This window comes from Oncorhynchus gorbuscha, linkage group LG21 (assembly GCF_021184085.1).
Source record: "Oncorhynchus gorbuscha isolate QuinsamMale2020 ecotype Even-year linkage group LG21, OgorEven_v1.0, whole genome shotgun sequence".
Lineage (NCBI taxonomy): Eukaryota > Metazoa > Chordata > Actinopteri > Salmoniformes > Salmonidae > Oncorhynchus > Oncorhynchus gorbuscha.
Genome location: NC_060193.1, coordinates 17337780 through 17365646, shown reverse-complemented (window position 1 = coordinate 17365646; position 27867 = coordinate 17337780). Strand labels below are relative to the sequence as shown.

Below are 27867 nucleotides of genomic sequence, written 5' to 3'. Positions count from 1 at the left end.
TAGTGCCTTGTCTCTCCTCCAGGGGGTTCCACTAACCACTGTGTCCCCTCTAGTGTCTGACCCTAGTGCCCTGTCTCTCCTCCAGGGGGTTCCACTAACCACTGTGTCCCCTCTAGTGACTGACCCTAGTGCCTTGTCTCTCCTCCAGGGGGTTCCACTAACCACTGTGTCCCCTCTAGTGTCTGACCCTAGTGCCCTGTCTCTCCTCCAGGGGGTTCCACTAACCACTGTGTCCCCTCTAGTGTCTGACCCTAGTGCCCTGTCTCTCCTCCAGGGGGTTCCACTAACCACTGTGTCCCCTCTAGTGACTGACCCTAGTGCCCTGTCTCACCTACAGGATATACCACTAACCACAGTGTCCCCTCTAGTGACTGACTCTAGTGCCCTGTCTCTCCTCCAGGATATACCACTAACCACTGTGTCCCCTCTAGTGACTGACCCGAGTGCCCTGTCTCTCCTCCAGGATATACCACTAACCACTGTGTCCCCTCTAGTGACTGACCCTAGTGCCCTGTCTCTCCTCCAGGATATACCACTAACCACTGTGTCCCCTCTAGTGACTGACCCTAGTGCCCTGTCTCTCCTCCAGGATATACCACTAACCACCGTGTCCCCTCTAGTGACTGACCCTAGTGCCCTGTCTCTCCTCCAGGATATACCACTAACCACCGTGTCCCCTCTAGTGACTGACCCTAGTGCCCTGTCTCTCCTCCAGGATATACCACTAACCACCGTGTCCCCTCTAGTGGGGTATCAGCAGTAGTCGGTTTCCTGCAAAAACCATTTGGCGCCAACTACCTCACGGACCCATACAGCCAAATAGAAACGAGGGGAAGTGAGTGTGATCATTAGTACCTGTAGGAGGTCCGTAATGAGGTCTGTGTCCACATTATGCTGCTGCACTTGTCGAGGAAATGAGACTTGAGATGCAGGCTATACTCCAATGTGCAGTGTATGTAGTAGGCCTATCCACCTATATGTAGCCCTACCAGTATAGGCCTATACATATGCAGGCCCATACATCTACATATTGGCCTATAGACCTACATGCATATTCACATTTAGTTATGCATACGTAGTCTAAAAGGTCAACAAGTCATTAGTCTATGACCCTGAAACTCAACTCTGGACCTCGAAGCCAGTGTCACTGCGTTTGCTTTCGTTGTTCACCTCTAATCAGGAACTGATTTAGACCTGGTACACCAGGTGGGTGCAATTAATAGTCAGTTAGAAAAGAAAACCAGCAGGGTCCGGACCTCGTAGGGTCAGAGTTGAATACCCCTAGTCTATGAGAACAAGAATAGTCTGTCTCCGAAGCATATAGACCAGGGCTGTCCGACTCTGTTCCTGAAGTGCTACCCTCCTGTAGGTTTTCACTCCAATCCCAGGAACAAGGTCTGGAGCAAAAACCTACAGGACGGAGGCTCTCCAGGAACAGTATCAAAAACCTACAGGACGGAGGCTCTCCAGGAACAGTATCAAAAACCTACAGGACGGAGGATCTCCAGGAACAGTATCAAAAACCTACAGGACGGAGGATCTCCAGGAACAGTATCAAAAACCTACAGGACGGAGGATCTCCAGGAACAGTATCAAAAACCTACAGGAGGGAGGCTCTCCAGGAACAGTATCAAAAACCTACAGGAGGGAGGCTCTCCAGGAACAGTATCAAAAGGAAAAGGATAAATAAATTCATATTCCTTATATTAAGCAACCCAGACGGCACCATTTTATTTTTCACAGATAGCCAGGGGCACACGCCAACACTCAGACATCAAACAATGGATGTGTTTAGTGAGTCCTAATCAAAAAGGGGACAATCACACTCTCTCAGAAGCAGACAAAGAGTGTGATGTGTCCGAACTCAAAAAGATGTCGCATAAAGCTTAATTAATTTTGTATATTATTTTTATTATTTTCACTGCATTAGGGATAACGTACACAGACACTGCAACTTTCTCCAGTGTGTAGGTACAAATCCTTTTGATTCAAGACAGCATTTGTAGGGAACACAGGTGAGCAACCGATGCACAGCAGGTGCTTCTAATCAGTCTGCCAGATCAGAGGCAGTAGGGAGGAACAAGAATGTCCTCTTGATAAGTGCATGCATTAGACTTTTTCTGTTCTGCTAAGCATTCAAAATGTAACAAGCCAATTTCGGCAGTCAGAGAAAATGTATAGAGTAAAAAGTATATTATTTTCTTTAGGAATGTCGTGAAGTAAAAGTTGTCAAGTATTAATAGTAAAGTACAGATACTTTCCACCACTGATAAAAACTATTGAGCCACTGACATGCGCTTCTTTCTGCGTTGGATGGCCATAATGATCTGTCCCAGGATCCTGTCTCTGTTGTTCCTCATGTTGGCCTGGGCCTTCTTCAGGAGGTGGTCGATCTCCGGCGCACCGTAGTGAAGCTGGAATGTTTTGTACTTCTCCCTCTCCTTCTTAATCTCGTTCTCGTCTAGGAAGAGAACAGAACAATGTACATGTCTTACATCAGCTGGCTTGTGCTCAGATGGGAGGGGTGGACATATGGGAGGGGTGGACATATTTGAGGTGTGTCCTTAAGAAAATGTTCAGCAATCGAATAGCGTATAATTACAGCACTATGTAACAGGTATGTCAGCTACCCACTGTAATGTTAGTTGGCTACTAATACATCAAACATCCAGTATATTTACTAACTGCCAAATGTTTATTGACTTGATTATTCACGCCATTCAAACGCTTAGCTAAGTGGTATAGTGTTGCAGGTGTGTTCGTAAATTCGCTCTGGCTATCTAGTCCGATTTCTGAGCACTCTCATCTGACTATGCCAGAGCACAGAATAAATACATTTACGAACGCTCAACACCCATTAAATGTGACTGATGTCAGTAAACATTGGCAAAGAAGCTTAATTGTTCTTAAATTGTTCCGAGAGCGAAACTCTCTGAATTTACAAACGGACAAGCTGACAACTCCCTGACACTCCAGATTGAATTTACGAACAAACCCAAAGTCTAGCTAGTGATTTGTTATGCTAACAAGCTAACACGCGGTTGCATAGCAACAGCATCAACTTCTGGTCGACATGCGGAGCGATAGTATACTCAACTGAAAGGATCCCGTTAATTTACAGTATGCTACATTGGACTAATCGTATATACACGTTAAGTATGTAGTATACAGTATGTTAGTATGGTTATTCGAACACAGCTTCTGTGTTTTTATACTTTTCAGATCACTTCGTAAGTGGCTGAATCTCACCGGAAAAATCATCTGAGGGAGGGAAACAGCGCCCCTCTGTGTCAGTATGTGTAGCTCATGCATCTGATGCTGCCTGGACCCAAAGAGTATAACATGTTGCAGCAGTAGCATTTGATTGAGTGATCATTGTTTTAAACAATTATCCTATCAGCATTGAGCTGATCTCAACTGTGGGTTATCCTAGTGCAGCAAAACGCACCCCAAGGGAGGCCAGTTTGGATTTACACCAATCAAATCCTTTCCTAAGAAAAACGTCATTTTCAGAAAAACGTCAGTTTCTGGTCTGCTTGTGTTGATGTCCTGCAGTAGCTTGCTTGCTAAATAGTCCCTTTCCTAAGCCATGGATGAAGATGGGGTTTTGACTTAATTCTCTCTACAGACCAAGGATTCTAATGCCGATTCTGATGTAACCATAAATGAATATGTTGTGCCACTGGCTTGACATGATTGAGGTTCAATAGACTTGTTTCTGTGTTTACAAACATTCCCACACGAGGGCGAGGTGTGCAACCTGGTGTCAGAACAAGGGGGAGTTCTTATAGAACGCCAGCAAGAAAAGACTCTACATGTTGCTTATGAGTGCATTTCACACTACTTTTGGATTATAATTGGATTTTAAGGTTTGTATGAATGTCCTGCTATTTCAATGATCGTTAGCATTCTAGATAACTGCTGCATAGAAAATAGTTATTTGGCAAAGTTCACAACCAAATATAATCTTAGCGACGGTTCAAGCAAGAATCAAAACATCATTGTAAGCGTATGAGAACCCAAAAAAAGTTATTTTGTTTAGAAGTAATAAAAACAAAGCTATGCTGTTTAATGGGTGAAGATGGCGATGGGTTACACACTGCCACCAAGAGTCACGCGCATCTGTAGGGTCTATATGTAGTCTAGTAGTCTCATGTTAACTAGCTAGCTAATTTAGCTGGGTCATGGTTGCCCATGCAAGGAAGTTAGGCAAGCAATAATTTTAGCTAGATGGCCTATGACAACAAAAACTAAAAGCCATAGACCGTTATGTCAACATGAAAGAGACGAGGATGGCATTGGTGTTCAACTAGTCTACAAGTAGGGTGAGTCAACATTTTCCATTTTACTTGTTCACGCATACACACAGAGAAATTATTACCATGGACAGCCATGTGATATTTAGCAACATTGGACTAAATTGTTTTTGGTATCTTTAAGTTTGTTTAGATTTACCATTGTGTTTTGTGGGAACCACAGGAAGAGTAGCTGTAGCAAATGTGGCTCCTGATAAACAATACTAATGCCATCATAAAACGCAGACAGTTGGTGCAGATATACAGGAAAAAGACACGACACAGAGAAAAACTAAATCAGAAAAGGGTGTAGTCAGAGAGACAAGGATAACAGACAGAGAGACACTGACTACTATGATGACTACCACACACCATGGCAGTTCTGCAGGTTGAACAGGGGCATGTGCATGATGGTGGGAGTGTGTTGCCCCTCAAAAATGTAGCAGTCCTGAGGATGGTCTTTCTCCTTCCTTATATCGTCATTCACTGGGGGAAAGGGAAGCTTCAGCTCATCCGCGTACTGTTTGGCACTAAACACCGTCTGTGAGGAGCAGGACCAGTAGTATGGTTATGTCAATGTCCTTCTCCAAACTAGCCCTTATTCCCTAATTCCTAGGCACTACTTCCTTCTCACTAGGCCCTACTCCCTAGGCCAGGAGTGTCACTCAGTCCAGGGAGGGCCAAGTGGCTGCAGGTTTTTGGTTTTTCAATGAAGACCTAGACAACCAGGTGAGAGGACTTCCTTACTAATTAGTGACCATTCATCAATCTAGTACAAGGGTGGAGCGAAAACCCACAGACACTCCCTCCATGGAATGAGTTTGACACATGCCCTAGTCACTACTCCCTAGAGAGTGAGCAAGAGAGGGGGGAGAGAGATAGGGTCACTACTACCTAGAGAGTGAGCAAGAGAGGGGAGAGAGAGAGAGGGTCACTACTACCTAGAGAGCACACAAGAGAGGGGGGAGAGAGAGAGGGTCACTACTACCTAGAGAGTGTGTGTGTGTGTGAGAGAGAGAGAGAGAGAGAGAGAGAGAGGGGTCACTACTACCTAGAGAGCACACAAGAGAGAGAGAGTCACATCTACCTAAAGAGCACACTAGAGGGGAGAGAGAGAGAGGGTCACTACTACCTAGAGAGCACACAAGAGAGAGAGAGTCACATCTACCTAAAGAGCACACTAGAGGGGAGAGAGAGAGAGGGTCACTACTACCTAGGCACTTCATATTCTTCTGAAAGGCTTGAATAGGAATAATTGTGCGTGTGCGTGTGTGTGTGTATGTGTGTGTTTGCCTCAAATGGGTCTTCTTCGCTAAAGTCCAAGGAGATGATGAGGTCGACCTTCCTCGAAGTGCGCAGGACGGAAGGGTAGGGAGAGTTGATCTTTAATGCAGCGTCTACCAGGTGAATCTTCTCTTTGAGTCGCATGCTCTCCGGAACTCTAGCATCTGGGAAGATGGAGATGGAGAGGTAAATCGAAAGGAGGGGTAGAGAGTGAGGGGGCGTAGAGCTAGACAGGGACAAGGGGATAGAGAGAGAGCGAGCGGGGGAGGGAGGTTAGAAAGCGAGCGGGGGAAGATTGAGAGCAAATGAGCGAACGGGGGAGGGTAGAGGGAATGAGCGGGAAGAGTAGAGAGAACAAGCGAGCGGGGGAGGGTAGAGAGGGCGGGCGAGCGGGGAGGGTAGAGAGGGCGGGCGAGCGGAGGAAGGTAGAGAGGGCGAGCGAGCGGGGGAGGGTAGAGAGGGCGGGCGAGCGGAGGAAGGTAGAGAGGGCGAGCGAGCGGGGGAGGGTAGAGAGGGCGAGCAGGGAAGGGTAGAGAGTGAGGGGGCGTAGAGCGAGACAGGGACAAGGGGATAGAGAGAGAGCGAGCGGGGGAGGGAGGGAGGTTAGAAAGCGAGCGGGGGAAGATTGAGAGCAAATGAGCGAACGGGGGAGGGTAGAGGGAATGAGCGGGAAGAGTAGAGAGAACAAGCGAGCGGGGGAGGGTAGAGAGGGCGGGCGAGCGGGGGAGGGTAGAGAGGGCGGGCGAGCGGAGGAAGGTAGAGAGGGCGAGCGAGCGGGGAGGGTAGAGAGAGCGAGCGAGCAGGGGAGGGTAGAGAGAGTGTCATGTATTGTCATGTCTTGTCCCTGTGCTTTCTCTTCTCTTCGTTTCCCCCTGCTGGTCTTATTAGGTTTCTTTCTCTCTCTCTATTCCTCTCTCTCTATCGTTCTGTTCCTGCTCCCAGCTGTTCCTCATTCTCCTAACGACCTCGTTTACTCTTTCACACCTGTCCCCTATTTTGCCCTCTGATTAAGTCTCTATTTCTCTCTCTGTTTCTGCTTCTGTCCTTGTCGGATTCTTGTTTGCTGTTTGCTTTGCTTTTGTTCCGTCCAGTTGTATTCTGCCTCGTCATCAGATACTATGTGTGAGCAGGTGTCTCTATCCTCTACGGCCCGCGCCTACTCGAAGGGACCTGCAGTCTGTTGCCGCTAGCCCTGCAACTCTCCTCAACAACTAGAAGGGGGACTCTCCTCTTAAACTAGAGGATTTGTGTTTTCCCTGTTTGGACTTCCCCTGTAATGATTGAGGATTTATGTTTTCCCTGTTTGGACATTAAAAGACTCTGTTTCCGTTATATCGCTTTTGGGTCCTCACTCACCTGCATAACAGAAGAATCCGACCAAGAATGGACCCAGCGATTTCGGATTCTCTCTACTCAGCCGTCGAGTTCAAGGGAGTGATGCTAGGCAGACACGAACAGGAATTGTCTGCTGCTCGACATGCCGTTGAGACCCTGGCCGCCCAAGTCTCCGGCCTCTCGGAGGATATTCACAATCTCCGCCTCGATCCACCGGTTACCTCCTGGGCTTCCGGGTCTCCGGAGCCCAGAATTAATAACCCACCGTGTTACTCTGGGGAGCCCACTGAATGTCGCTCGTTCCTTACCCAGTGTGATATTGTGTTCTCTCTTCAGCCCAACACGTACTCCAGGGGTACTGCTCGTATCGCCTACGTCATATCTCTCCTTACTGGACGGGCTCGTGAGTGGGGCACGGCTATCTGGGAGGCAAGGGCTGAGTGTACTAACCAGTATCAGAACTTTAAGGAGGAGATGATACGGGTTTTTGATCGTTCTGTTTTTGGAAAGAAGCTTCCTGTGCCCTGTCTTCCCTATGTCAAGGTAATCGATCCATAACGGATTACTCTATAGAGTTTCGCACTCTTGCTGCCTCCAGTGACTGGAACGAGCCGGCGTTGCTCGCTCGTTTTCTGGAGGGTCTCCACGCTGAGGTTAAGGATGAGATTCTCTCCCGGGAGGTTCCTTCCAGCGTGGATTCTTTGATTGAACTCGCCATTCGCATAGAACGACGGGTAGATCTTCGTCACCGAGCTCATGGAAGAGAGCTCGCGTTAACAGTGTCCCCCCTCTCCGCATCTCTACCATCTCCCCCCACTGGCTCTGGTGTTGAGCCCATGCAGCTGGGGGGTATTCGCATCTTGACTAAGGAGAGGGAACGGAGAATCACCAACCGCCTCTGTCTCTATTGCGGTTCCGCTGGTCATTTTGTAATTTCATGTCCAGTAAAAGGCCAGAGCTCATCAGTAAGCGGAGGGCTACTGGCGAGCGCTACTACTCTGGTCTCTCCGTCAAGTTCCTGTACTACCTTGTCGGTCCATCTACGCTGGACCGGTTCAGCAGCTTCCTGCAGTGCATTAATAGACTCTGGGGCGGAGGGCTGTTTTATGGACGAAGCCTGGGCTCGGGAACATGACATTCCTCCCAGGCAGTTAGGGGAGCCCACGGCTATGTTCGCCTTGGATGGTAGTCCTCTCCCCAGGATTCAGCGTGAAACGCTACCTTTAACCCTCACTTTCTCTGGTAATCATAGTGAAACCATTTCTTTTTTGATTGTTTGTTCACCTTTTACACCTGTTGTTTTGGGCCATCCCTGGCTAGTGTGTCATAATCCTTCTATTAATTGGTCTAGTAATTCTATCCTCTCCTGGAACGTCTCTTGTCATGTTAAGTGTTTAGTGTCTGCTATTCCTCCTGTTTCTTCTGCCCCCTCTTCACAGGAGGAGCCTGGTGATTTGACAGGGGTGCCGGAGGAATATCATGATCTGCGCACGGTCTTCAGTCGGTCCAGGGCCACCTCCCTTCCTCCTCACCGGTCGTATGATTGTTGTATTGATCTCCTTCCGGGTACTACTACCCACGGGGTAGACTAGACTCTCTGTCGGCTACCGAACGTAAGGCTCTCGAAGATTATTTGTCTGTAGCTCTCGACACCGGTACCGTGGTCCCTTCCTCCTCTCCCGCCGAAGCGGGGTTCTTTTTTGTTAAGGAAGAGGACGGGACCCTGCGCCCCTGCGTGGATTATCGAGGGCTGAATGACATAACGGTTAAGAATCGTTATCCGCTTCCCCTTATGTCTTCAGTTTTCGAGATTCTGCAGGGAGCCAGGTTCTTTACTAAGTTGGACCTTCGTAACGCTTACCATCTCGTGCACATCAGGGAGGGGAACGAGTGGAAAACGGCGTTTAACACTCCGTTAGGGCATTTTGAATACCGGGTTCTGCCGTTCGGTCTCGCTAATGCTCCAGCTGTCTTTCAGGCATTAGTGAATGATGTACTGAGTGACATGCTGAACATCTTTGTTTTTGTTTACCTTGACGAGATCCTGATTTTTTCACCGTCACTCCAGATTCATGTTCAGCACGTTCGACGTGTCCTCCAGCGCCTTTTAGAGAATTGTCTTTATGTGAAGGCTGAGAAGTGCGCTTTTCAAGTCTCTTCCGTCACTTTTCTCGGTTCTGTTATTTCCGCTGAAGGGATTCAGATGGATCTCGCTAGGGTCCATGCTGTCAGCGATTGGCCCGTCCCTAAGTCACGTGTCGAACTGCAGCGCTTTCTCGGTTTCGCGAATTTCTATCGGCGTTTCATTCGTAATTTCGGTCAAGTGGCAGCTCCTCTCACAGCCCTTACTTCTGTCAAGACGTGCTTTAAGTGGTCCGTTTCCGCCCAGGGAGCTTTTGATCTCCTCAAGAAGCGTTTTTCATCCGCTCCTATCCTTGTTATACCTGACGTCACTAAACAGTTCATTGTCGAGGTAGACGCGTCAGAGGTGGGCGTGGGAGCCATTCTGTCCCAGCGCTCCCATTCTGACGATAAGGTCCACCCTTGCTCGTATTTTCTCATCGCCTGTCGCCGTCGGAACGTAACTATGATGTGGCTAACCGCGAACTGCTCGCCATCCGCTTAGCCCTAGGCGAATGGCGACAGTGGTTGGAGGGGGCGACCGTTCCTTTTGTCGTTTGGACTGACCATAAGAACCTTGAGTACATCCGTTCTGCCAAACGACTTAATGCGCGTCAGGCTCGTTGGGCGCTGTATTTCGCTCATTTCGAGTTCGTTATTTCTTATTGTCCGGGCTCAAGGAACACCAAGCCTGATGCTTTATCCCGTCTCTTCAGTTCTTCAGTAGCCTCCACCGACCCCGAGGGGAGATTCCCTGAGGGGCGTGTTATCGGGTTGACTGTCTGGGGAATTGAGAGGCAGGTTAAGCAAGCACTCACTCACACTCCTTCTCCGCGCGCTTGTCCTAGGAACCTTCTTTTCGTTCCCGTTCCTACTCGTCTGGCCGTTCTTCAGTGGGCTCACTCTGCCAAGTCAGCCGGCCACCTCGGCGTTCGGGGTACGCTTGCTTCTTTTCGCCAGCGTTTTTGGTGGCCCACTCAGGAGCGTGATACGCGTCGTTTCGTGGCTGCTTGTTCGGACTGCGCGCAGACTAAGTCCGGTAACTCTCTTCCTGCTTCTGCTCCTGGCCTTGCTGTGTCTCAGTCTGTCCCCAGCCACCGCATCACTCCTGGTCCTGCTCCTGCACTTGCTGTGTCTCAGTCTGTCCACAGCCACCGCCTCTCTCCTGTTCCTGGTCTTAGCCTTGCTGTGTCTCAGTCTGTCCCTAGTTGTTACTCTCCTGGCCTGTTTGGTCCTGATTGCTCAAACTCTTACAGTTCTCTACCCGTGTCTCATTTTTATAATAGTAATTGCACTAGATTCCCTCTTCATCGTTTCCCGTTACGGTCCTGAGGAGAGGAGTTGGGTTCCATCTCGGGACGTGCTGGACCGTTCGCTGATCGATGATTTCCTCCGTTGCCGCCAGGTTTCCTCCTCGAGTGCGCCAGGAGGCGCTCGGTGAGTGGGGGGGTACTGTCATGTATTGTATTGTCATGTCTTGTCCCTGTGCTTTCTCTTCTCTTCGTTTCCCCCTGCTGGTCTTATTAGGTTTCTTTCTCTCTCTCTATTCCTCTCTCTCTCTATCGTTCCGTTCCTGCTCCCAGCTGTTCCTCATTCTCCTAACGACCTCGTTTACTCTTTCACACCTGTCCCCTATTTTGCCCTCTGATTAAGTCTCTATTTCTCTCTCTGTTTCTGCTTCTGTCCTTGTCGGATTCTTGTTTGCTGTTTGCTTTGCTTTTGTTCCGTCCAGTTGTATTCTGCCTCGTCATCAGATACTACGTGTGAGCAGGTGTCTCTATCCTCTACGGCCCGCGCCTACCCGAAGGGACCTGCAGTCTGTTGCCGCTAGCCCTGCAACTCTCCTCAACAACTAGAAGGGGGACTCTCCTCTTAAACTAGAGGATTTGTGTTTTCCCTGTTTGGACTTCCCCTGTAATGATTGAGGATTTATGTTTTCCCTGTTTGGACATTAAAAGACTCTGTTTCCGCTATATCGCTTTTGGGTCCTCACTCACCTGCATAACAGAGAGATAGCGCGGGGGGGGGGGGGGGTAGAGCGTTGGAGGGTAGAGAAGAAAAGCAAGCGAGAAGGGGGTAGAGAGAGAGCGGAGGGGGGGTAGACAGCGGGGAAGGGGTAGAGAGAGAGCGCGAGAGTAGAGAACCAAGAAAGTTTATATTTTGGAGGGAAACATAAGATCCTGATGACTGATGCTAGTTACGCTATCATGTTAGGAAGAGGTCTGATGTTACTTTACCTTTGATCTCAAAGAGGAAGTTGGATGTGGTTCCCCATTTCCATTCAATGAGCAGATGGAAAAAGATCAGTACAATCCAAAAGATTGAATCTGGGGGAGACACACCAATTTCAATTATTCCTAAGTGGTATTTTTTTAAATCTCAGTTCTCCCTTTCTGGAGAGGACAAGATAATAAACATTTATCTCATGTCATTATGATGAGAAAGTTTGGGAACGTGAAAGTACAACACGGTCTCATAGCAAAACGTGCATGCTGTAACGAGCTGGCAGCACACAAGTAATCATCAATTCGGAGTGCAGATGCACGTGACCAAATAGTAATGGCAGTGGTAAATGTGGTTTGATTTTGGATATTCCTATAGGGCTATTTAGAGACCATCGGTCAATTTCAATGACTTAACCTCAAACCAACTATAAATTGTAGAAATTAAATTTAAACATATAAAGCATTTATTGAGAACTAAAAGGTGTGCAATTGCCTCTTTTACATTTACTGACTGTCCCTAAGTAGCCCCGGCTGTCCAAAGTCAAATCTATTTTGACACGGTCACACACCACAATAATTGGTGAAGTCATTTGGCTAACTCTTCCCATCTGCGATCACTCACCCACAACAATTCACACCCCGAAACCAACTCACTTTGAATTCAGTCGTGGCTGCTAGCATCTCTTAATGAACCATTCTAAAACTAGGCCAAATCAGGAAGTTCAGCCACCCTTTAACTTGGAGTGGTTAGGATTAGTGATGGGAAAACTAAGCTTCCTTAAGCATTGAGGCTTTCCAGCCAAATGTGTCGAGAATAGGTTCATTACTCTGAGCTTCCTTATCCATTCACAATGCACATTAGTGAACACATCTGCTGGTCAGCAAAAAATAGCAAGGTGTGATTATCAGAGGGTTTTGTCTCCACAGATTTTAGCAAAGCTCTGTGGCACAGCAATAAATCATTGTCTTCAAATAGGTTCACTACAATGGATAGAACGGAATGAGAAATCGTACCAAACTCGTGTTTGATATGTGTTTGATAGCGTTCATGATGCCATTCCCAAGCAGTACAATAACCTGTCCTCTGATTTCTCCCTCCACCAGCCTCCACTATTAGAGCTGTACTAGATACAGATGTCCACTGTTTATAACTCCCTAGTACCATGTACCCTCTTACACTAAGACCATATTACCACGTAACCATACTGCATTTTACATCCAGGTCCCCAAATCGTCTGTAAAAAACTCAGCTCCAAGGCATCAGGTCAATGAACTAACATGGTCTTGAGTCACGAAGGCAAAGTCAGGTAATAGAAGTGGTACTGTGGAAGTTAGTGTTACCTGTGCAGGTGTAGGGTATAATGCCTCTAAGTATAAAAGTACTACATAGTGCTACCTACCTATAAAGGGCTCTTCAGTTGTCTCTGTGGGAGAACCCTTTGATAACCCTTTTGGGTTTCATGTAGTGCCTTTTCCACAGAAGGTTATAAATGGAACCTAATGGGGTTTGACAGTACATGGAACCCATAAAGGTTCAAGTGTTCTCCCACACGGACAACCAAAGATTCCTTTTGGAACCCTTTTTGGTTACATGTAGAGCCTTTTTCAGAGAAGAAAATACGTGGAACTTAATGGGGTACAACAGTACATGAAACCCATAATGGTTCTTCAAAGTGCTCTCTCACACGAACAGCCAAATAATATTTTTATATCTCAGAGTGCAGGCTGTAGTTCAACGGGCTAACCTGGTGTTGGAGTAATAAAATGCCTTTGTTACCGTTGCAGTTGCAGCGCTGGTCCTTCCAGTCTTTTGCCCAGCTGTCTGAGGAGAGGATGTGCTCCAGACTGACTGTCTCTATGAACTTCTTTCTCTCCACCAGGCTGGTTCTCTTCCAGCTCTCAGGGTCCATGTTCCACAGCATCTCGCCCTTACTGCTCACAAGACCTAGAGTCATTATACACATTATCACTAGGGTCATGATTATGGTGTCGTTGTGCACTAGTGAGTGTATAAGTGTGTGTCTTTACCTTCCAGTAGTTGTCTCAGTGTGGTGATGACTTTCCATGTCTTCAGTGGATCTGGGTCCTCAGCGTACTTGATCAGCTCAAACACACACCTCACCACTCGGGAGGGCACACACTCACACACCTTTACCTTCCCGCTTCTCTCAACCATATTCATGTTCTCTTTCAACATCATGCTCTCGTGCCCTGCAGAACAGAACAGGTTGGTCACGTGTAGCAGAGATTATTTGGAAACACAACCTCCTCTCATGATAAGTAGCCTTGGCAGAAACATGTAAAACTCATGTGTCGCCCTCGGACCTTGAGGATGACCTCTTGGCCTATTCTATTCCAGCCCTTACAATGAGCCTGACCTCCTACAGCTCCTCCCACCAACCTCCTCTAGTCCATTTATCTCCCCACACAGACAGTGCCCAACACTAAGCAGTTTTTTAACCATCCGACTGCCTGTGTGTGGGGAGATAAATGGACCAGAGGAGGCTAGTGGGAGGAGCTATAACAGGACGGATCATTGTATTGGCTGGAATGGAGTAGGTGGAACGGAGTCAAATGTATTGTCTACGATTGTCCTGTAGTTTATTGTCTACTATTGTCCTGTAGTTTATTGTCTACTATTGTCCTTTAGTTTATTGTCTACTAGTGTCCTGTAGTTTATTGTCCTGTAGTTTGTTGTCAACTCTTGTCCTGTAGTTTATTGTCTACTATTGTCCTTTAGTTTATTGTCTACTAGTGTCCTGTAGTTTATTGTCCTGTAATTTGTTGTCAACTCTTGTCCTGTAGTTTATTGCCTGCGATTGTCCTGTAGGTTATTGTCTAGTATTGTCCTGTAGTTTATTGTCTACTATTGTCCTGTAGTTTATTGTCTAGTATTGTCCTGTAGTTTATTGTCCTGTATTTTATTGTCTTGTATTGTCCTGTAGTTTATTGTGTACTACTGTCCTGTAATTCAATGTCTAGTATTGTCCTGTAGATTATTGTCTAGTATCATCCTGTAGTTTATTGTCTAGTATTGTCCTGTAGTTTATTGTCTAGTATCGTCCTGTAGTTTATAGTCTGATATTGTCCTGTAGTTTATTGTCTAGTATTGTCCAGTAGGTTATTGTTTAGTATTGTCCTGTAGTTTATTGTCTGATATTGTCCTGAAGTTTATTATCCTGTAGTTTATTGTCAACTATTGTCCTGTAGTTTATTGTCTAGTATTGTCCTGTAGTTTATTGTCTAGTATTGTCCTGTAGGTTATTGTCTAGTATTGTCCTGTAGGTTATTGTCTAGTATTGTCCTGTAGGTTATTGTCTAGTATTGTCCTGTAGGTTATTGTCTAGTATTGTCCTGTAGTTTATTGTCTAGTATTGTCCTGTAGGTTATTGTCTAGTATTGTCCTGTAGGTTATTGTCTAGTATTGTCCTGTAGGTTATTGTCTAGTATTGTCCTGTAGTTTATTGTCTAGTATTGTCCTGTAGGTTATTGTCTAGTATTGTCCTGTAGGTTATTGTCTATTATTGTCCTGTAGTTTATTGTCTAGTATTGTCTGTCACGCCTTGGTCATTGTATCTTGTGTTTTTCTTATATGTTTGGGTAGGCCAGGGTGTGACATGGGTTTATATGTTGTATTTCGTATTGGGGTTTGTATTATTTGGGAGTGTGTCTTATTAGGGGTGTGTCTAGTTAGGCTTGGCTGCCTGAGGCGATTCCTAATTGGAGTCAGCTGATTCTCGTTGTCTCGGATTGGGAACCGTATGCGTTGTATTTCGTGGGTGATTGTACCTGTCTCTGTGTTAGTCACCAGATAGGCTGTAATTAGTTTCACTCGTTTGTTGTTTTTGTATTTTCAGTTATTTAATGTACCGCATTATCTTCATTAAAAGTATATGAGTAACCTACACGCTGCATTTCGGTCTGACTCTCTTCAAACAGCAGACGAACTTCGTTACAGAATCACCCACCACCATTCACAGACCGAGCAGCGTGTGAACTGGCAGGATCTGAAGGTGGACGTTATGGACAACAGATGCAAGGAGTATACTACGTGGGAAGAAATCGACAGGTGGGCGGCCGACCCAGAGCGAGTGCAGGAGCCTGCCTGGGATTCCCTACAGCAATGCGAAGAGGGCTATACACGTATGGAATCGAAAAGGAAAGCACGGCTTTACAGAGCGAAAACCGTAGGTAACGGGGGAAAGCGCAGAGAGAGAGTGGCAGAGTCAGGAGTCAGACCTGAGCCTACTCTCCCTGTTAATTGTGAGGAGCAGCAATATGAGGACTTCTGGTCTTGGGAGATGATATTAGACGGAAAAGGACCCTGGGCGCAGCCGGGAGAATGTCGCCGTCCCAAGGAGGAAATAGAAGCAGCTAAAGCGGAGAGGCGCATGTATGAGGAGGCAGCACAGCGACGCGGTTGGAAACCGGAAAGTCACCCCCCAAAAAATATTGGGAGGGGGCTAAAAGGGAGAATAGTTATGCCAGGTAGGAAACCTGCGCATACTCCCTGTGCTCACCGTTGGGCTAGAGAGACCGGGCAGGCACCGTGTTATGCTATGGAGCGTACAGTGTTTTCAGTGCGGGTGCAGAGCCAGCTGCGACACATACCAGCCCTTCCTATTGGCCGGGCTAGAGTGGGCATCGAGCCAGGTAAGCTTGGGCAGGCTCGGTGCTCAAGAGCTCCAGTGCGCCTGCACGGTCCGGTCTATCCAGAGCCACCTCTACACACCAGTCCTCCGGTAGCAGCTCCCCGCACCAGGCTTCCTGTGCGTGTCCTCGCGCCAGTACCACCAGTTCCAGCACCACGCACCAGGCCTCCAGTGCGCCTCGCCTGTTCAGCGCAGCCAGTGCTTTTCTCCTCTCCTGCGCTATCGGAGTCTCCCGCCTGTTTAGCACAGCCAGAACCTTTCTCATCTCCTGCGCTGCCGGAGTCTCCTGTCTGCCCAGCGCCGCCAGTCGGCCCAGCGTCACCAGTCTGCCAGGATCCGCCAGAAGTGCCAGTCTGCCAGGATCCGCCAGAAGTGACAGTCTGCCAAGATCTTCTAGATCGGCCAGACAACTGGAATCATCCAGTTCTACCAGCCAGCCAGGATTTACCGGAGCCTACTACCTGCCTGAGCTTCCTCTCAGTACTGAGCTTCCTCTTAGTACTAGGCTTCCTCTCTGTACTGGGCTTGCCTCTCAGTACTAGGCTTCCTCTCTGTACTGGGCTGCCTCTCAGTACCGGGCTTCCCCTCAGTACCGGGCTGCTTCGGTCCCGGGCTGCCCCTCTGTCCTGAGATGCCCCTCTGTCCTGAGCTGCCCTGCTGTCCTGAGATGCCCCTCTATCCTGAGATGCCCCTCTGTCCTGAGTTGCCCCTCTGTCCCGAGCTGCCCCTCTGTCCTGAGATGCACCTCTGTCCCAAGATGCCCCTCTGTCCCGAGCTGCCCCTCTGTCCCGAGCTGCCCCTCTGTCCCGAGCTGCCCCTCTGTCCCGGGCTGCCCCTCTGTCCTGAGTTGCCCCTCTGTCCTGAGTTGCCCCTCTGTCCTGAGTTGTCCCTCTGTCCCGAGCTGCCCCTCGGTCCCGAGCTGCCCCTCAGTTATGTGGGAATCGGGGTGAGGACTATTAGGCCATGGTCGGCGGAGAAGGTGGATTATCCTAGGACGCGAAGGGGAGGAACTAGGACATTTATGGAGTGGGGTCCACGTCCCGAGCCAGAACCGCCACCATGGACAGACGCCCAACCGGACCCTCCCTATGCTCTTGAGGTGCGTCCCGGAGTCCGCACCTTAGGGGGGGGTTCTGTCACGCATTGGTCATTGTATCTTGTGTTTTTGTTATATGTTTGGGTAGGCCAGGGTGTGACATGGGTTTATATCTTGTATTTCGTATTGGGGTTTGTATTAATTGGGAGTGTGTCTTATTATGGGTGTGTCTAGTTAGGCTTGGCTGCCTGAGGCGATTCCTAATTGGAGTCAGCTGATTCTCGTTGTCTCGGATTGGGAACCGTATTTAGGTAGCCTGAGTGCGCGTTGTATTTCATGGGTGATTGTACCTGTCTCTGTGTTAGTCACCAGATAGGCTGTAATTAGTTTCACTCGTTTGTTGTTTTTGTATTTTCAGTTATTTCATGTACCGCATTATCTTCATTAAAAGTCATGAGTAACCTACACCTTTCGGTCTGACTCCCTTCAAATAGCAGACGAACTTTGTTACATTGTCCTGTATGTTATTGTTTAGTATTGTCCTGTAGGTTATTGTCTAGTATTGTCCTGTAGGTTATTGTCTAGTATTGTCCTGTAGGTTATTGTCTAGTATTTCCTGTAGTTTATTGTCTAGTATTTCCTGTAGTTTATTGTCTAGTATTGTCCTGTAGGTTATTGTCTAGTATTGTCCTGTAGGTTATTGTCTAGTATTGTCCTGTAGGTTATTGTCTAGTATTGTCCTGTAGGTTATTGTCTAGTATTGTCCTGTAGGTTATTATCTAGTATTGTCCTGTAGGTTATTGTCTAGTATTGTCCTGTAGGTTATTGTCTAGTATTGTCCTTTAGTTTATTGTCTACTAGTGTCCTGTAGTTTATTGTCCTGTAGTTTGTTGTCAACTCTTGTCCTGTAGTTTATTGTCTACTATTGTCCTTTAGTTTATTGTCTACTAGTGTCCTGTAGTTTATTGTCCTGTAATTTGTTGTCAACTCTTGTCCTGTAGTTTATTGCCTGCGATTGTCCTGTAGGTTATTGTCTAGTACTGTCCTGTAGGTTATTGTCTAGTATTGTCCTGTAGGTTATTGTTTAGTATTGTCCTGTAGTTTATTGTCTAGTATTGTCCTGTAGGTTATTGTCTAGTATTGTCCTGTAGGTTATTGTCTAGTATTGTCCTGTAGTTTATTGTCTATTATTGTACTGTAGTTTATTGTCTAGTATTGTCCTGTAGGTTATTGACTAGTATTGTCCTGTAGTTTATCGTCTAGTATTGTCCTGTAGTTTATTGTCTAGTATTGTCCTGTAGGTTATTGTCTAGTATTGTCCTGTAGGTTATTGTCTAGTATTGTCCTGTAGTTTATTGTCTAGTATTGTCCTGTAGGTTATTGTCTAGTATTGTCCTGTAGGTTATTGTCTAGTATTGTCCTGTAGGTTATTGTTTAGTATTGTCCTGTAGTTTATTGTCTAGTATTCTCCTGTAGGTTATTGTCTAGTATTGTTTAGTATTGTCCTGTAGGTTATTGTCTAGTATTGTCCTGTAGGTTATTGTCTAGTATTGTCCTGTAGGTTATTGTCTAGTATTGTCCTGTAGGTTATTGTCTAGTATTGTCCTGTAGGTTATTGTTTAGTATTGTCCTGTAGGTTATTGTTTAGTATTGTCCTGTAGGTTATTGTCTAGTATTGTCCTGTAGGTTATTGTCTAGTATTGTCCTGTAGGTTATTGTCTAGTATTGTCCTGTAGGTTATTGTCTAGTATTGTCCTGTAGGTTATTGTCTAGTATTGTCCTGTAGTTTATTGTCTAGTATTGTCCTGTAGGTTATTGTCTAGTATTGTCCTGTAGTTTATTGTCTAGTATTGTCCTGTAGGTTATTGTCTAGTATTGTCCTGTAGGTTATTGTCTAGTACTGTCCTGTAGTTTATTGTCTAGTATTGTCCTGTAGGTTATTGTCTAGTATTGTCCTGTAGTTTATTGTCTAGTATTGTCCTTTAGGTTATTGTCGAGTATTGTCCTGTAGGTTATTGTCTAGTATTGTCCTGTAGGTTATTGTCTAGTATTGTCCTGTAGGTTATTGTCTAGTATTGTCCTGTAGGTTATTGTCTAGTATTGTCCTGTAGTTTATTGTCTAGTATTGTCCTGTAGGTTATTGTCTAGTATTGTCCTGTAGTTTATTGTCTAGTACTGTCCTGTAGTTTATTGTCTAGTATTGTCCTGTAGGTTATTGTCTAGTATTGTCCTGTAGTTTATTGTCTAGTATTGTCCTTTAGGTTATTGTCTAGTATTGTCCTGTAGGTTATTGTCTAGTATTGTCCTGTAGGTTATTGTCTAATATTGTCCTGTAGGTTATTGTCTAGTATTGTCCTGTAGGTTATTGTCTAGTATTGTCCTGTAGTTTATTGTCTAGTATTGTCCTGTAGGTTATTGTCTAGTATTGTCCTGTATGTTATTGTCTAGTATTGTCCTGTAGGTTATTGTTTAGTATTGTCATGTAGTTTATTGTCTAGTATTGTCCTGTAGGTTATTGTCTAGTATTGTTTAGTATTGTCCTGTAGGTTATTGTCTAGTATTGTCCTGTAGGTTATTGTCCAGATATTGTCCTGTAGGTTATTGTCTAGTATTGTCCTGTAGGTTATTGTTTAGTATTGTCCTGTAGGTTATTGTCTAGTATTGTCCTGTAGGTTATTGTCTACTATTGTCCTTTAGTTTATTGTCTACTAGTGTCCTGTAGTTTATTGTCTAGTATTGTCCTGTAGGTTATTGTCTAGTATTGTCCTGTAGGTTATTGTCTAGTATTGTCCTGTAGTTTATTGTCTATTATTGTACTGTAGTTTATTGTCTAGTATTGTCCTGTAGGTTATTGACTAGTATTGTCCTGTAGTTTATCGTCTAGTATTGTCCTGTAGTTTATTGTCTAGTATTGTCCTGTAGGTTATTGTCTAGTATTGTCCTGTAGGTTATTGTCTAGTATTGTCCTGTAGTTTATTGTCTAGTATTGTCCTGTAGGTTATTGTCTAGTATTGTCCTGTAGGTTATTGTCTAGTATTGTCCTGTAGGTTATTGTTTAGTATTGTCCTGTAGTTTATTGTCTAGTATTCTCCTGTAGGTTATTGTCTAGTATTGTTTAGTATTGTCCTGTAGGTTATTGTCTAGTATTGTCCTGTAGGTTATTGTCTAGTATTGTCCTGTAGGTTATTGTCTAGTATTGTCCTGTAGGTTATTGTCTAGTATTGTCCTGTAGGTTATTGTTTAGTATTGTCCTGTAGGTTATTGTTTAGTATTGTCCTGTAGGTTATTGTCTAGTATTGTCCTGTAGGTTATTGTCTAGTATTGTCCTGTAGGTTATTGTCTAGTATTGTCCTGTAGGTTATTGTCTAGTATTGTCCTGTAGGTTATTGTCTAGTATTGTCCTGTAGTTTATTGTCTAGTATTGTCCTGTAGGTTATTGTCTAGTATTGTCCTGTAGTTTATTGTCTAGTATTGTCCTGTAGGTTATTGTCTAGTATTGTCCTGTAGGTTATTGTCTAGTACTGTCCTGTAGTTTATTGTCTAGTATTGTCCTGTAGGTTATTGTCTAGTATTGTCCTGTAGTTTATTGTCTAGTATTGTCCTTTAGGTTATTGTCGAGTATTGTCCTGTAGGTTATTGTCTAGTATTGTCCTGTAGGTTATTGTCTAGTATTGTCCTGTAGGTTATTGTCTAGTATTGTCCTGTAGTTTATTGTCTAGTACTGTCCTGTAGTTTATTGTCTAGTATTGTCCTGTAGGTTATTGTCTAGTATTGTCCTGTAGTTTATTGTCTAGTATTGTCCTTTAGGTTATTGTCTAGTATTGTCCTGTAGGTTATTGTCTAGTATTGTCCTGTAGGTTATTGTCTAATATTGTCCTGTAGGTTATTGTCTAGTATTGTCCTGTAGGTTATTGTCTAGTATTGTCCTGTAGTTTATTGTCTAGTATTGTCCTGTAGGTTATTGTCTAGTATTGTCCTGTATGTTATTGTCTAGTATTGTCCTGTAGGTTATTGTTTAGTATTGTCATGTAGTTTATTGTCTAGTATTGTCCTGTAGGTTATTGTCTAGTATTGTTTAGTATTGTCCTGTAGGTTATTGTCTAGTATTGTCCTGTAGGTTATTGTCCAGATATTGTCCTGTAGGTTATTGTCTAGTATTGTCCTGTAGGTTATTGTTTAGTATTGTCCTGTAGGTTATTGTCTAGTATTGTCCTGTAGGTTATTGTCTAGTATTGTCCTGTAGGTTATTGTCTAGTATTGTCCTGTAGGTTATTGTCTAGTATTGTCCTGTAGGTTATTGTCTAGTATTGTCCTGTAGGTTATTGTCTAGTATTGTCCTGTAGGTTATTGTCTAGTATTGTCCTGTAGGTTATTGTCTAGTATTGTCCTGTAGGTTATTGTCTAGTATTGTCCTGTAGGTTATTGTCTAGTATTGTCCTGTAGGTTATTGTCTAGTATTGTCCTGTAGGTTATTGTCTAGTATTGTCCTGTAGGTTATTGTCTAGTATTGTCCTGTAGGTTATTGTCTAGTATTGTCCTGTAGGTTATTGTCTAGTATTGTCCTGTAGTTTATTGTCTAGTATTGTCCTGTAGGTTATTGTCTAGTATTGTCCTGTATGTTATTGTCTAGTATTGTCCTGTAGGTTATTGTTTAGTATTGTCATGTAGTTTATTGTCTAGTATTGTCCTGTAGGTTATTGTCTAGTATTGTTTAGTATTGTCCTGTAGGTTATTGTCTAGTATTGTCCTGTAGGTTATTGTCCAGATATTGTCCTGTAGGTTATTGTCTAGTATTGTCCTGTAGGTTATTGTTTAGTATTGTCCTGTAGGTTATTGTCTAGTATTGTCCTGTAGGTTATTGTCTAGTATTGTCCTGTAGGTTATTGTCTAGTATTGTCCTGTAGGTTATTGTCTAGTATTGTCCTGTAGGTTATTGTCTAGTATTGTCCTGTAGGTTATTGTCTAGTATTGTCCTGTAGTTTATTGTCTAGTACTGTCCTGTAGTTTATTGTCTAGTATTGTCCTGTAGGTTATTGTCTAGTATTGTCCTGTAGTTTATTGTCTAGTATTGTCCTTTAGGTTATTGTCTAGTATTGTCCTGTAGGTTATTGTCTAGTATTGTCCTGTAGGTTATTGTCTAATATTGTCCTGTAGGTTATTGTCTAGTATTGTCCTGTAGGTTATTGTCTAGTATTGTCCTGTAGTTTATTGTCTAGTATTGTCCTGTAGGTTATTGTCTAGTATTGTCCTGTATGTTATTGTCTAGTATTGTCCTGTAGGTTATTGTTTAGTATTGTCATGTAGTTTATTGTCTAGTATTGTCCTGTAGGTTATTGTCTAGTATTGTTTAGTATTGTCCTGTAGGTTATTGTCTAGTATTGTCCTGTAGGTTATTGTCCAGATATTGTCCTGTAGGTTATTGTCTAGTATTGTCCTGTAGGTTATTGTTTAGTATTGTCCTGTAGGTTATTGTCTAGTATTGTCCTGTAGTTTATTGTCTAGTATTGTCCTGTAGGTTATTGTCTAGTATTGTCCTGTAGGTTATTGTCTAGTATTGTCCTGTAGGTTATTGTCTAGTATTGTTTAGTATTGTCCTGTAGGTTATTGTCTAGTATTGTCCTGTAGGTTATTGTCCAGATATTGTCCTGTAGGTTATTGTCTAGTATTGTCCTGTAGGTTATTGTTTAGTATTGTCCTGTAGGTTATTGTCTAGTATTGTCCTGTAGGTTATTGTCTAGTATTGTCCTGTAGGTTATTGTCTAGTATTGTCCTGTAGGTTATTGTCTAGTATTGTCCTGTAGGTTATTGTCTAGTATTGTCCTGTAGGTTATTGTCTAGTATTGTCCTGTAGGTTATTGTCTAGTATTGTCCTGTAGGTTATTGTCTAGTATTGTCCTGTAGGTTATTGTTTAGTATTGTCCTGTAGGTTATTGTCTAGTATTGTCCTGTAGGTTATTGTCTAGTATTGTCCTGTAGGTTATTGTCTAGTATTGTCCTGTAGGTTATTGTCTAGTATTGTCCTGTAGGTTATTGTCTAGTATTGTCCTGTAGGTTATTGTCTAGTATTGTCCTGTAGGTTATTGTCTAGTATTGTCCTGTAGGTTATTGTCTAGTATTGTCCTGTAGGTTATTGTCTAGTATTGTCCTGTAGGTTATTGTCTAGTATTGTCCTGTAGGTTATTGTCTAGTATTGTCCTGTAGGTTATTGTTTAGTATTGTCCTGTAGATTATTGTCTAGTATTGTCCTGTAGGTTATTGTCTAGTATTGTCCTGTAGGTTATTGTCTAGTATGGTCCTGTAGGTTATTGTCTAGTATTGTCCTGTAGGTTATTGTCTAGTATTGTCCTGTAGGTTATTGTCTAGTATTGTCCTGTAGGTTATTGTCTAGTATTGTCCTTTAGGTTATTGTCTAGTATTGTCCTTTAGGTTATTGTCTAGTATTGTCCTGTAGGTTATTGTCTAGTATTGTCCTGTAGGTTATTGTCTAGTATTGTCCTGTAGGTTATTGTCTAGTATTGTTTTGGAGTATTGTTTTACATTTTTATTTTTGATTGAAGGGGATTCTCTTCATTGTTGATTCTTTGTGTTTCTGCACTGTGTCTGTTCCTGGGTTGTATTGTTGTTTTATTCTTTCTTATCGACTTATCTTTTTTATTTTGTCTCTCTATCATTGTCTTTGATGGGTGTTTTATTATCTGGATGGGTGGGGTAAGGGGAGGGGTGAAAGACCACCTTAGTATTAGTTATCCTGATTTTAAGACATTTTTGTCACCTAAAGATTTGGTAAAAATTAAAATAGAAACATTATTTTCCACAAATTAACTCAAAGTGAATGTTGTTTCAATGATCTGAAATCCAATTTACAATTCTACACACTAGCCTTGCAGACTAACTAACGCGATGCACTGTGGCTTACCTTCAAATAAGCCCCAGATTTTTTTTGCTACCTCAGCAATGTTCCCTTTTGTGTCTGCAATGGCACTCCCACAGATACCTGCCCAGCAACAACAAACAAACAACAATAAATTGATGTGTGTGTGCACGTTTGCTTGTACATGTATGTGTGTGCACGTTTGCTTGTGCATGTATGTGTGTGCATGTGTGTGTGTGCACGTTTGCTTGTGCATGTATGTGTGTGCTTGTGTGTGTGTGCACGTTTGCTTGTGCATGTATGTGTGTGCATGGTGTGTGTGCACGTTTGCTTGTGCATGTATGTGTGTGCATGTGTGTGTGTGCACGTTTGCTTGTGCATGTATGTGTGTGCATGTGTGCGTCTATGCGTTCCCCACCTTGAAGCAGAACCATGTCCATTTCCATGCTCTTCTCTATCAGAGTCCCGCCTTTAAACCGGCTCCCGAGACAGGAAGTGGGGACGAAAGCACCCAATCCGGAGAAGCCACTCTCGTGGGGGGTCATCTCAAACCATACCGCTACAGTTAAAACAGTGGGGGAGAATTGTCTGAAATGACACCCTATTCCCTATAAAGTGCACTACTTCTAAACAGAGGCCGACTGGGACTCAGACTAATGCCTGGCTTGGTTTTTGGGTGTCTACAGTAGAGTGTTTGTTCATGTTGTATTCATTGTTTATGTTGTTTGTATTGTTGTATTGTTCTGGTTCTAAAACACTTTGAGACAATTGAGACAAAAGCGCTATACAAATCCATTTCATTGATTGATGCTGCATTCACAGTGCACTCGGAACTCATTATATAAAGATGACACCTAAGTTTTACATTCTGAAAGTATCAGAATCAACCGGTAGGAACCTATATGGGAATTGATTTTATCTCAGAAGTTCAGATTTTCCGAGTTTGCGTGAATGCTGCATAACAGTCACCTTTAGTGTCATCCTGTCTGTAGCAGTCCAGTTCTATGGCGCTGTAGATGGGGTAGGGGTTGATGCTGTCCCTGTGAGCATCGTCAGAGAGACGGCGAGTGTCCATCTGATACAAGAGAGAGAGAAAAAGGGGGAAGAGACAGGGGAGAGATAATCTGCTCAACAGAGGCAGAGAAAGATACATACAGGCAAACAGACAGACACAGACACACATGCAAACACACACACATAAACCATACACTAACCTCATTCATGAAATAGCAGGCAGTGAAGACGCCCCAGAAGTCAGTGAGGCTGAAGTCCTGGTCGCTGTCTTTCCGCATTATCAGCCAGTCCACAGCCTTCTTCAAGTCCATCGTAGGACCCGTCATGTTCTTTATCACCTCATCACAACGCTTATTCAGCGACCAATCTGGATCGCTGTACAGGGATGACATGCACCTGTGTGTGTGTGTGTGTGTGTGTGTGTGTGTGTGTGTGTGTGTGTGTGTGTGTGTGTGTGTGTGTGTGTGTGTGTGTGTGTGTGTGTGTGTGTGTGTGTGTGTGTGTGTGTGTGTGTGTGTGTGTGTGTGTGTGTGTGTGTGTGTGAGTGAGTGAGAGCGATGGGTGGACGAGGGAGAGAGATACCTCATTTATTTCAGCACATTCAAAATTAACACTAAGAATAATAGCAAATAAGTGTGTGTGTGTGTGTGTGTGTGTGTGTGTGTGTGTGTGTGTGTGTGTGTGTGTGTGTGTGTGTGTGTGTGTGTGTGTGTGTGTGTGTGTGTGTGTGTGTGTGTGTGTGTGTGTGTGTGTGTGTGTGTGTGTGTGTGTGTGTGTGTGTGTGTGTACCAGGTGGTGCCTGACACTCCACACATGTAGAGGAGGCTGCCCTGCAGGTTGTCCTGTTCTAGCTGATGCAGAGATCCCAGCATGCTCACTGCTGCCCTGTCACCTCCACCTGACCCCAGCAATGCTATGTTAGGAACATCCTCCTGAAAGATGGGGATAGAGAACCTTTATATATTCACTTTGTATATTATCTACCTCACTTGCTTTGGCAATGTTAACACATGTTTCCCATGCCAATAAAGCCCTTGAATTGAAATTGAATTGAATTAAGAGACACAGATGGAGAGAGACAGTGAGAGAGAGAGACACAGTGAGAGAGAGAGAGACACAGAGACACAGAGAGAGAGACAGAGAGATCAAATTTAGAAAATTTCACATCAGTGTCCCATCATACATTATATAAGAGAGAAGGTGGGGCTGGGCTAACAGGGAGCTGGAGACATGAGGGGGGATCCCTATGTAGATGGATGTGGAGTGAGAGAGAGAATGAGAGCTTGCACTAGAGAGAAAATGATCAAAAGAAAGAGGAAATTAGAGTACCCACTAGTTCACAGTAGATATCCAGACTGTTCAGCCACTTCTTAATCAAAGTCTTCCTCACCGTCACGTATTTTATCTCTTCATCATTGATGGAGTCAGACAGACGCACAGTCTGACAGAATGAACAAAAGACAGCAAAAATGTATGTGTACAGGATATTATTTCATAATGATTCAATGTCTTTAATTGAGCCATAACACTTCTAAAGTAACATGGCATTTCATAAAAAGTTATTGTAAGATAAATAACACATAATTCTGACATATTATACTCTCACTTTGTCAGGAAAGCATATTATATTACTTAATTCTGGATGCATATTCATATGTACAGTTTGGTATGTTACAGACAAATGTCATCGTTATATTGTGTAAACATCAACATAATGAAGTAAGTTTCCTTTCATTATGATTGAATGTGGTGAGTTTAGTATTGACAGCAACAGAAAGGGGTTGTGTTCAATGTATATTTGAGCGATATCAGCAATGCAGTAGCAAAGTATTTGACGAGAACCAAACATAATATTGCGTGGTTTATTTCAGACAAATGTCCTACTATATTGTGATGATGAGTTTCTTACCTCAGGAGTATCTTTTTGTTTCAACATTGTTCTCTCTGAGTCCACTAAAACAGATCCTTTAATAAACACAAACCAATCCCTTGGTTTTTATGCATGTCTTAGAGTCAGAAAACTCTCAATAAGATGTTATTTGGGTTAAAGAAATATTATAATACTAATAACAGTACTGTGATAGTCAATTACTCTCTAAATGATCACATTTGGGTCTAAGTACTTATAGTACTCAGTTGAAACCCAAAGACATTCTAATATATTTTTTTAATGTCCTAAACACGTCTATCAATCTGACTGCAAAACTAGAAGCCAAAGACTTTAGACTGACTTGAATATAGGTCACCTGCATCATTCTATAACACAACAATCAACAATATTTATTGACAGATTGAAGACAGATTGTCACAAATGGATTTACAACATGAACAATTTAATATATATAAACAATAAAACACACAGTCTACATGCAGTGTTTAGACAGAGAAGTCTTACCAGAAATGTACAGTACAGCAGACTAGTCCAGTCTTAATCTTCACCTCCAGTTGATCTCCTCTTGATCTCCACACTCTAGTCCCGTCCTCTGTCATCTTATATAGGCCCAGTTACACACACACAAACACACACACACACACACACACACACACACACACACACACACACACACACACACACACACACACACACACACACACACACACACACACACACACACACACACACACACACACACACACACACACACACACACACACACACACCCTTAAGGTTGACAGTTACATAGAAAAATGCAGGAAACACTTATCATGCCCCTTTTCTATGGTGGTGAGTATTTCTTTGTTATCAAATCAAATTGTATTAGTCACATGTGCAGAATACAACAGGCCTTACAGGGAAATGCTTACTTACAAGCCCCAAACCAACATGGCAGTTTAAAAATAAATATATGGCTAAGATTAAGAAATAAAAGTAAATAGTCATTAAAGAGCAGCGATAAAATAACAATCGCGAGACCATATCCAGGGCAGTACTGGTACAGAGTCAATGTGCAGGGGCACCGGTTAGTTGAGGTAAAATTGACATGTAGGTAGAATTATTAAAGTTACTATGCATAGATGATAAAAACAGAAAGTA

General features: G+C 43.9%; 1 protein-coding gene across 1 annotated transcript; it reads right to left on the bottom strand.

Moving 5' to 3' along the window:
* Window positions 1–1704: 1704 nt before the first annotated feature.
* On the bottom strand, window positions 1705–27331 carry LOC124007742 (cytosolic phospholipase A2 zeta-like). Its single transcript, XM_046318477.1, has 14 exons — window positions 27229–27331; window positions 26743–26798; window positions 26167–26274; window positions 25623–25765; window positions 25034–25229; window positions 24789–24894; window positions 24238–24378; window positions 23865–23942; window positions 13289–13471; window positions 13038–13205; window positions 11273–11362; window positions 5589–5743; window positions 4668–4836; window positions 1705–2461 (listed from the first exon to the last, which is right to left on the bottom strand). The coding sequence occupies exons 2-14, from the start codon at window positions 26767–26769 to the stop codon at window positions 2277–2279; spliced, it is 1749 nt and encodes a 582-aa protein (XP_046174433.1). The 5' UTR covers window positions 26770–26798; window positions 27229–27331; the 3' UTR covers window positions 1705–2276.
* Between the last annotated feature and the right edge of the window lie 536 nt (window positions 27332–27867).

What these genes read in the sequence shown, in the direction of transcription:
- LOC124007742 (XM_046318477.1), bottom strand. Translation starts at nt 26,769, where the DNA reads ATGTTGAAACAAAAAGATACTCCTGAG. An exon ending in AATCTGGGGCTTATTTGAAG is followed by an intron (nt 13,472 to 23,864) that starts GTAAGCCACAGT and finishes TCTGTTCTGCAG; the next exon opens with GGCACGAGAGCATGATGTTG. An exon ending in CTTCCTCTTTGAGATCAAAG is followed by an intron (nt 5,744 to 11,272) that starts GTAAAGTAACAT and finishes CCATCTTCCCAG; the next exon opens with ATGCTAGAGTTCCGGAGAGC.